General features: G+C 45.0%; 1 protein-coding gene across 1 annotated transcript in view; it reads right to left on the bottom strand.

Moving 5' to 3' along the window:
• Positions 1-3,881, bottom strand: part of UACA (uveal autoantigen with coiled-coil domains and ankyrin repeats) — a 55,340-nt gene extending 51,459 nt beyond the window's left edge. Inside the window, exon 1 of the mRNA XM_066592966.1 lies at positions 3,702-3,881. Within this exon, the coding sequence (XP_066449063.1) occupies positions 3,702-3,749 (48 nt within the window). The 5' untranslated portion in view covers positions 3,750-3,881. The remainder of the gene's footprint in view (positions 1-3,701) is intronic.
• Positions 3,882-9,611: the final 5,730 nt, after the last annotated feature.

Below are 9,611 nucleotides of genomic sequence, written 5' to 3' on the forward strand. Positions count from 1 at the left end.
ATAAGTAAAACACAAAACTTTTTTCTAATTAAGAGCTCTCCGCTTTGATCCTGCATCCGGGGGAGCGCACAGCACTGCGGCTCACGGACCGCTTCCTGTACAATAGCGGGAATCTCCACAACCTATGGCTCCCACACTGAGGAGGTCATCGGTCTACAACTATGGCCCCAATTTAGAAAGTCTTACAAATCAATCTTAAAACGAAGTAAAATGCAACAAGTTTATAAAGAGGTGCAAATAAAATTTGGTGTATTTTTTGGCTGTCGATGTGCCATAAGATCAACCCTACATGAACTACGAGCTGCTCTACAGTAGATGGATAATTTACGGTATTTTCTGATATGATTATAGTAAAGCGTTGTTAGAAGCGTTGTTCACTGCTAACAAACAGATATTGAAATTGCAACAAATTAAGACAAGATGTAAAAGGCAGTTGCATCTCTTCACATGGACATAGTTATAGATGCACGACGCAGAGAATGGCACCCATTGATTTCAATCTGTTTGTTCACATTTCTGTATTTTGTGCGCATATTTTGGTTGTGCAAAATACCCTGCAGCCTGTCAATCGGTGCATCTGTTTGCCACAAGAAAATCCAAATGCCATGCAGATGCAAAAAAGGACAGCAAAATATACCAACGTGTGCGGAAAAAAAAACCAAAAAACAAAACTTGTCCATTTTGCAAAAATACTACGCTCATGCGTGCACAAATACACATACGCACGTGTGACTCTGACCTTATTCAATGATTAAGGCGACAGGCGCTCTAGTTATATTCTGGGACCGGAGGGTTAGGAGGCGCATTACCTGCAGTTCTTTCTCTGTTGTCCCCCTTAATCCACCAGGTCCCGTTTCCAGTTGTCCAAGGTGGTCGACACAATCTACAGACTACCTAATCCCCTATAGTCAACTGGGGGCATTAGGCCACTCACACACATGCAATTGACGCCATTTTCGGACGCAGGTTACTGCCTCCGACAGCGAGTTTTAACGCACCCCATCATTCTGATGGATCATGAGGTGCGTTAATTGCTGCAAAATAGAGCAGAGAATGCTCGAAAATCATGGAGTTGGAAGATGCTGAAATCAAGCGCATGTCTGCGAGACCCCATTGAAATCGATGGGAGCCTTGTACAGCAATTACTGCGGCGTTCAAAGCGTCGTGGTAAAAAGCAGATGTGAGAGAGTGGCCTTAGACTACTCATGCTCTATAGTTGCTCTTTAATTGGCCATGGTGCTCATGTGATCATCACTGGCCAATCAGAGCAGTGCAGAGTGTATATAAGGGTGGTTTCACATCTGCGTCAGAACCTGCGGCCGGAGGTTCCCTCACAAACACAGCTGAAAATCAAGGCAAAAAAAAAAAATGACGCTTCATGCAGTCCAAAAGCCGTCCGGAAACAAAACAGACCCCATTAGAGTCAAAGGGGTCCGCCCAGCACTGTTAGATTCCGACCAGAAACAGAACTGTTCGACTGTGGGGATTCCCCTTTCCTGCTTTCTGAACAGAACAGGAAAGCGGAATCCCCAACGCAGGTGTGAAACCAGCCTTGGGCCTCTTGCGCACTGCAGAACCAGATTTCGCATGTGGAATGCCGCAGGGGAATCCGGCTCTGGCAACAGCGGCGGCGTCAGCGTGTACCTGTTCTGTGGCTGACTTTTCTGTACTGCGGATGGACTCGCTGTTGCACATGCGCAGTACAATTTTATTTGTTTTTCCTGCACCACCACTAGGCAGCGACGCGGAATTTGCAATCTGCTCGCAATTGCGGACGGCTTCCATTGACGTTAATGGAAGCCGTCCATGCAGAGCCCACATGAAAATGGAGCATGCTGCAATTTTTCTCTGCGAGTGGAAATAGCAGTTGATCCGCTGTTGTGCAGGAAGCAGCGGATCTCCATAGGAAGTAACGGGCGGCATTTGCTGCAGATTTGCAATTCGGACGCCAACCACGGATTCCACAGCAAATATCCGCCAGTGTGCAGGAGGCCATAGGTAGTTAGAAAATTTGCTGTAGGTATCTTGGATTAGCAAAAACAGGGCTCAAAACCGGCAGATAGGAGAGGCAGCAGAGAACAACTGCAGGTAATGCACCCCCTGGCCTGGGACAGAATATTGTCCCAAAACCGGAGGGGCGCTTTAACCATTATTTACATAAAACTGAAACCGCAGCGTTTTAACAACGGTGTGATAGAGACTGGCTTTAGGGTACGTTCACACGGGGCGGGAATACTGCAGAAATGCCACAGAAATGTGACAACCTGTGTTCCAATAGTGGAAAACATTCAAGTGATTGTCAGACCGTCTCAAGTCTTGCCGCGGAGACGTCTACGCATCAATGGAGATGCATTAGACGCACAGCAGAGAGAAACTACTGTATGAGACCGGTCTCACGAGGACAGATTTGAATTGCAGATTCCGGTCGAGGATCTATATGTGCAATTCAGAAGTAGAAAATAGTGTTTCCTCGTCAAGAGATAATAAAAAAAAATTTAAAAAAATACACATTATATAAACTGCGTCGCCAATCAAGAGCATGGGACACAGATTAGATGAAGAAAATACAAAAAGTTTTTCAGAAGTCTGGAAACCCCCCCTATAGAATGAAACCGGTTTGGCAGACTGATCTAGTTTTGCATACAAGTTGCAAAAGGAAGTGGAAAACCTGGTAGGCCATGTGACTAACATGACGAACATTTTGAATGCCGCCATCTTGGATTTAACTCCAATGAGAAGGTAGGTGTGTGTGATATATCAAACGGGCAGAGAAACAATGGTGGACTTCACTTCCAATTAACATACCTCTATTCATTCTCATGCTAATAGTGAGTTTTTTCATTAGTCAGTAGGCTTGTCTATACAATGACCCTAAACACCAATATCTGGAAGCGATCACTTCTGCCTGATCACCATCGCTCACACCAATGTAGTCATCTCCTCCCCCATGTATACTTATGGAAGGCTCACCCATCATCCAAGGTTTACAGCTACAGAATGAATGTATTGATATATCTAGGAGTCATCACCTTGACCCGACGCACCTAACACTTGAACAAACAATAACCAATCATCAACATGTGACCATGACTGGGGCAGTGATATATATATCATGTCACACCACCCCGGCTGGTTATACCACATTGCAGGGTGGGCACAGGCTATGAGAACTGATGCCCCAACTCCACCCAATCAGCATCAGAACACCAGGCTGCAGGCGATGTCCTCTGAGTCATGTTCACTATATCATTATATGCTTATAATTAAGGCACTTCTAGAGACAAGTAGGAGCTGGTTTAACCATTGCACATCCAGAGCACTACTTACCACAGTACTAGATTTCATAGATCCCAAGAAGAGAGGCGGCAAGTCATACATTACTAAATGTCACACTGCTTGGGAATAGTAGGCAACAGTCCTGATCTAGTAAACTACAACTCCCAGCATTCCATGCAAAACTGGGGGTTCAAGTTAGTTTCTTAGCAATTCTAACTATATAGTCACAGGTTGCAAGGTACATACATATACATATATATATATATATATATATATATATATATATATATATATATATATATATATACATACACACACACACACACACACACACACACACACACACACACACACACACACATACATACATACATACATACAATATATATACACACATACTCCTGCCCCCTCCCAGCAGCACTCACTGTGATGGTAACCTCGTGCTTCTTCAGTCTGGACTTCAGACTCTTCATTGTGCTGCTCCTCCTGTCATCCAGTCCCCGGTAGGTCCTCTTACAGTAGGTAGACACCCGCAGCTCAGATCATCGCAGTCCGCTCCTCTCCCCTCACTTTTCCTATCTTTTCCCCTTGGCTCTGAAGCGCTCTTCAGTTGGCAACCAATCAGATTGTAACCTTGGCGGTGACTGATTTGCAAATGACCAATCAGCATGTCGGAAAAGTTTGCGGGCGGGACTTCCGCTGAGAACTTTCTCCCAGATTTTGGACACACCTTTCGGCGGGAGAGTGACGTCACGCAGGTGGAGAATATAGATATATATACTGTATATATATACCGGTGAGGACTCCCATAGTAATATGACCAGCCATTACTCACAGCGTAGTACACATGGACGTTCTGCAGCTCCCGGGTGACACAAGCCTACATGTGACATACAGTATGGAGCATGGAATGAGACTGGCTCCGATGTGAAGGTATTCATTCTAGAATTCCATTTAGATCTGCTTTAGGCTGGGCTCACACGTTTCCGCTTGCGAATATCCACAGTGGAAGATGTGCAAGTGATTACGGAAAGGAGTTGCGAATGGTCGCGTTCTCCAGACGTATGGACAGCGCATCACCTGTGCCTTCAAGCAGTGAACAGTATCAGAAAGTAGCATTATACCGGCCAGGCGAAATCTCAGTCTCTCTCCTATCTGGTCTGCTAGCAAGTTGCGAGCAATTCCACCACCCATGCGCAATGTTAATTGCATTTGGGCTGCGAGTCGCACATATCCATAGACATCAATGGAGCCCGTCTGCGGGTAAGTAGAGCACGCTGCGATTTTTCTTGCACTCACGGAATACGTAATTTATACCCGCAGGTGTGAAGAAAATTTGGAAACTACATGTCTTTGAATGTCCACCGATCGTCCGCACGGAGAGCGATCACGGAATCCGCAATTCAAATCTGGTCGTGTGAGAGCGTAGAAGAACGCTTCTGCAATAAGGACTCTTGTTACGTATAATAGACGTTACATCCGAACTTCCAGATTTGTATTCTGTTCTATTAGGCAAATACTGATCCATATTAGTCCAATAGAAAAAGAATACGGAGGGAAATGCGCCAAAACTAGATCATGATGCGTTTTCAAAAAACAGCTGTTAGCCTGGGTTCTCACACAGCGGAATCCCGGAGGAAATCTCGCGGTTTGGCCACAGCGAAAAACCACGAGATTTCCGCCGGGAGAAGCGCTGCTTCAAAACCCGCAGCACTTAGCCGCGGGTTTTGAAGCGGCTCGGCCGCTTGCTCCTCCGCTGCGGCCGGCACTCCCATAGAGGAGAGTGCGGCCGCAGCAGAGGAAGAAAAAGAATGAGCATGCTGCAGCCGGCTAATCCGCGCCGCAGTGCCGGCTTTGCCGCGGCAGATTTGCCACCTCGTGTGGACGAGATTTCTGAGAAATCTCGTCCACATGGCTGGCTAATCCCGGGATTAGCGGCCGCAGGCGGATTTGCCGCGGCAAAATTCCGGACGGAATTTCCGCGGCAAATCGGCCTGTGTGAACCCAGCCTAAAACATCCAGCCATCTGATTATCCCTATAGATTTACATTACTACGTATCACTGGTCCCTTGCGATCTCTACATCCGTTGTACAGGTGGATTCTGCCGTGTGAACATACCCTTATGGTATTGTCGCCATCCACCGGCGGCCATCATTTTATTTTTCCATTGATGGGTTGTGTTAACCCCTTAATGACACGGCCTATTTTGGCGTTGAGGACCAAGCGATTTTTGGTATTTTTTTCATCTCCATTTTTCAAAAGTCATAACTTTTTTATTTTTCTGTTGATGCGGCCGTGTAAGGGCTTGTTTTTTGCTTGGCGAACTGTAGTTTTTATCGGTGCCACTTTTGGGTACATAGATTATATCGTAAAACTTTTATTATTTTTTTTTATGATAACAGGGAGAGAAAACGCATCAATTCTGCCATAGATTTTTTTTTTTTTACACCATTAATTATGCAGCATAAATGACACACTAATTTTTTTCTGCGGGTCGGTACGGTTACAACGATACCAAAATTCTTATATTTTGTTTTAGGTTTTTTAAACTTTTTTTGCAATAAAACCCCTTTTTTTTGGAAATCTTTTTTTTTTCTCTATAGCTGCATTCAAAGTCCTGTGACTTTTTTATTTTTCTATGTATGGAGCTCTATGAGGGCTTATTTTTTGCAAAACGAGCTGTAGTTTTTATTGGTACCATTTTGGGGAATGTACGGCTTTTTTGATCACTTTTATTGCATTTTTTGGGATGCAAAATGCTAAAAATGATCATTTTGCCTTTGTTTTTTAGCTTTTTTTTAATGCTTTTTGCCGTACAAAATAAAAAGCGTGTTCACCTTTTTGTACACGTCATTACGGACGTGTCAATACCCAATATGTGGAGTTTAATTTTTTTTTTTACCTTTTTTTATGCTAATATTTTAAAAAAGCCCAAAAATAGTTTTTTTTGTACATTTTTTCCACATTTTTCTTTTTTTTACTTTTTTTTACACAATTTGAGTCCCTCTGAGGGACTTACAACACTGTACCTATGATCGCTGTGATAAGGCATGGCAGAGCTACTGCCCTGCCATGCCTTATCGCTTATACAGCGATCATAGGCATTGGCAACACAGGACGCCATTGTCTGGCGTCCTGTTGCCATGGCGACAGGACGGGCCGGGCTCTCAGCGGGACGCCGGCTGTGACTGACAGCCGGCTCCCGCTGCGGGATAGCGCCAGGTTAGTCATGATCTCGCGCTATCCCGATGACGTACCGGTACGTCATATTGCGGGAAGTACCAGGCTCCCAGGACGTACCGGCACGTCATATAGCGGGCAGGGGTTAAAGGGGTTTTCCAGGGAAATACTGTCCTCAGGATAGGTCATCAATAGTTGATTGGCTGGGGTCCGTCGCTCTGGACCTCAACCAATCAGCTGAGCGGGTGCATGCCGTCAGCGCCACAAATACACAGAGGTCGGAGCGCAAGCCTCTGCGCCATCCTCTGTGTAGTGGCCGGTGCTTGTAACTGCAGGCACGGCTCCCACCACTATGTTATTGTGGCGCTGTCAGTGGGTGCACAATCAGCTGATCAGTGCAATAGTATTTTCCTGGAAAAGCTGCTTTAAGGCTTATTTTGGGTTCTTTTTGCAGGACGACCAATGGTTTCTATTGGTACCATTTTGGGGTACATATGACTTTTTGATCACTTTTTATTAAATTACATTTTTTTTATGGAGATGGGGTGATCCAAAAAAGTGCAGCTTTAGCATCAAATTCTTTTTTCTGACAGCATTTACTGTGCTGGAAAGATAATGCATTATTTTAATATATTGTACTTTTACAGTCATGGTAATATTACAACTTTTTAATATAAATTTTTAATAATGTTATCTATCTATCTATCTATATAAATAAATAAAGGTGAAAGCCCTCACTGACTGACTGACTTACCACTAATTCTCTAACTGCCCGATGTCGTACAAACATAAAGTTTGGCACAACCATTCTTTAGGTCCTAAATAGGAAAGGTAAAGGGGTCACAACTCAAAAATTCAATGCTAATTACAATAGTATCAGCATCCCAGTGTAATGTACCTAATTTAATTCTCTAACTTCCTGGTGTCATGCAACTATAAAATTTGGCACAACCATTCTTTAGGTCCAAAATAGGAAAAGTAAAGGGGTCACTACTCGATTATTCAATTTTAATTGCAAAAGTAAGTGCACCCCTTCGTAATATTACTTCTTGGTGACGTACAAGCGTGAAATTGGGCGCGAGCATTCTTTAGGTCCTAAATGAGGAGAGTGGGAGGGGTGGCACATTCTGCAGCGGGACATCAGTACATACAGCCTGTAGAGAATCTAACGCTCCTTTATGTGCATATATATTATATTCCTCAGTTACTCTAAAGTAACCTTGACTTCATAAAATTTTCCGTGCAAACAACATGTAAACACCTGTATCCAATTACCCCAGGCGAGGCTGGGTATATCAGCTAGTGATAAATAAAGTAAATGTGCTTTTAAGTTTTTAATAATTATAATTTTTTGTAATAATTAAACTTATTTAACCCCTTAATGACATGGCCAAATCTCCGATGCCCCCCCGCTGTTGCAGCGGGACGCCGGCTGTGACTGACAGCCGGCTCCCGCTGCGGGATAGCGCGGGATCATATGTGATCCCGCGCTATCCCCAGGACGTAAGTTTACATCCTGTTGCGGGAAGTACCCTGCTGCCAGGACGTAAATTTACGTCCTGCAGCGGGAAGGGGTTAAATGTTTGGTTTTTTTTGTTGAACTTGTCATTTGATTGCTTTTACGGTATACTGCAATACTTCAGAAGGACATGAATTGCAGTGTATTGTATTTCTAAAGGCATGTTTTAACAGGCAGAAATACACGGCAGCCCTGGTGAGGGGACAGGGTGCTTCTCAAGACCTCAGGCTACCATAACATCCGAACTGCACCCCGATGAGATTGCTGGTAATTGTTCAGGAAATTTAGATACCTATCAGGACAATTAGCTTCCACTGTCAAAAGTAACAGCGGCATTTCAACGGTTAACAACTTTGATTAGGAGTCACGTCCAAACACGGTCGCTGCCGCCAGGTGTCAGCTTCCAGTGACAACCCACACTGCTGGCTATGGAGCAGGCTCAGCTTTTGAGCCCATTCCATACAATCCCTGAATAAGGCAGATGGAACAATACCTCTGCAGCGCCACCTACAGTCCCTGTGCCGGTCTTCTGTGCATGGTCAGTGGATGTCGACAAGGGGTTGTATAGAGGATAGGGGATAAGTATCTGATTGGGGGTTGGTCTAACTGCTGGGACTAACGCTGATCATCAGAACGCAGACCAGTTGACGGAATGAATTGGCGGTCACCCTGTCGCACTACTTTTCCAACCATCTCTGCGGGACTGACAGACAGCTGAGTGCTAATACTGGGTTCTCTCTGGTAGTCCCCTAGAAATGATTGGAACAGTAGTGTGACCATGTGACCACCACTCCATTCATTCTTGGACATTCTGGACTCCTGTCCTCATGATTGGTGTGGGTCAGGGGGGGGTCAGACATCCTCCAATCAAATACCTATTAGATAAATTTGTTTTATAGGACAACCCTTTGAAAGGGAACCTGTCATCACCTATAAGCATCATTAACTAAGTTTATTGGCTTATGGGACAGGTGCCTGGCATTGTGCTTCTTACGCCGCTCTAACACAGGACGCTTTTACCGTAATTAGTGCGGCGTTGGAACACCGCGCTAACCGCTGTACAAATCTCGCCTTTGATTTCAGTGGAGCCTCACAGACCAGCGATCGAACAATTCTCGAGCGCTGTCTGCTCTATTTTCACGCGGTCTAGTGCTTTATAATGCACCTAATCACAGTGATGGGGTGCGTTAAAAAATACGGTCAAACGCTGTAACATGCACCCTTCTGCTCAACCAGGCTTCCCTTTCCTTCCCTGGAAAAACCAGGGCTCAGTGCATGCATTGGACTCATCTCTACAAGTCGGTGCGCATACATACTCAGAAGGAAGGGCGCATGCTGTCAGCGCTACAAATGCACATAGGTCAGAGTGGAAGCAGCGGAAGTCTCCGCACCATCCTCTGTGTAGTGGCCGGTGCTTGTAACTGCAGTCACGACTCCCATTGAAATCCATTAGAGCTGTGCCTGCAGTTACAAGTGCCGGCCACTACATAGAAGTCGGCGCAGAGATTTCCACTCCGACCTCTGTAATTGTGGTGGTGACAGCCTGCGCCCGCTCAGCAGATCAGTCGGGGTCCTAACCAACTATTGATGACCTATCCTGGGAATAGGGTATCGACTTTAAAGAATGCTTGACA

This window comes from Eleutherodactylus coqui, chromosome 2 (assembly GCF_035609145.1).
Source record: "Eleutherodactylus coqui strain aEleCoq1 chromosome 2, aEleCoq1.hap1, whole genome shotgun sequence".
NCBI classification, from domain to species: domain Eukaryota; kingdom Metazoa; phylum Chordata; class Amphibia; order Anura; family Eleutherodactylidae; genus Eleutherodactylus; species Eleutherodactylus coqui.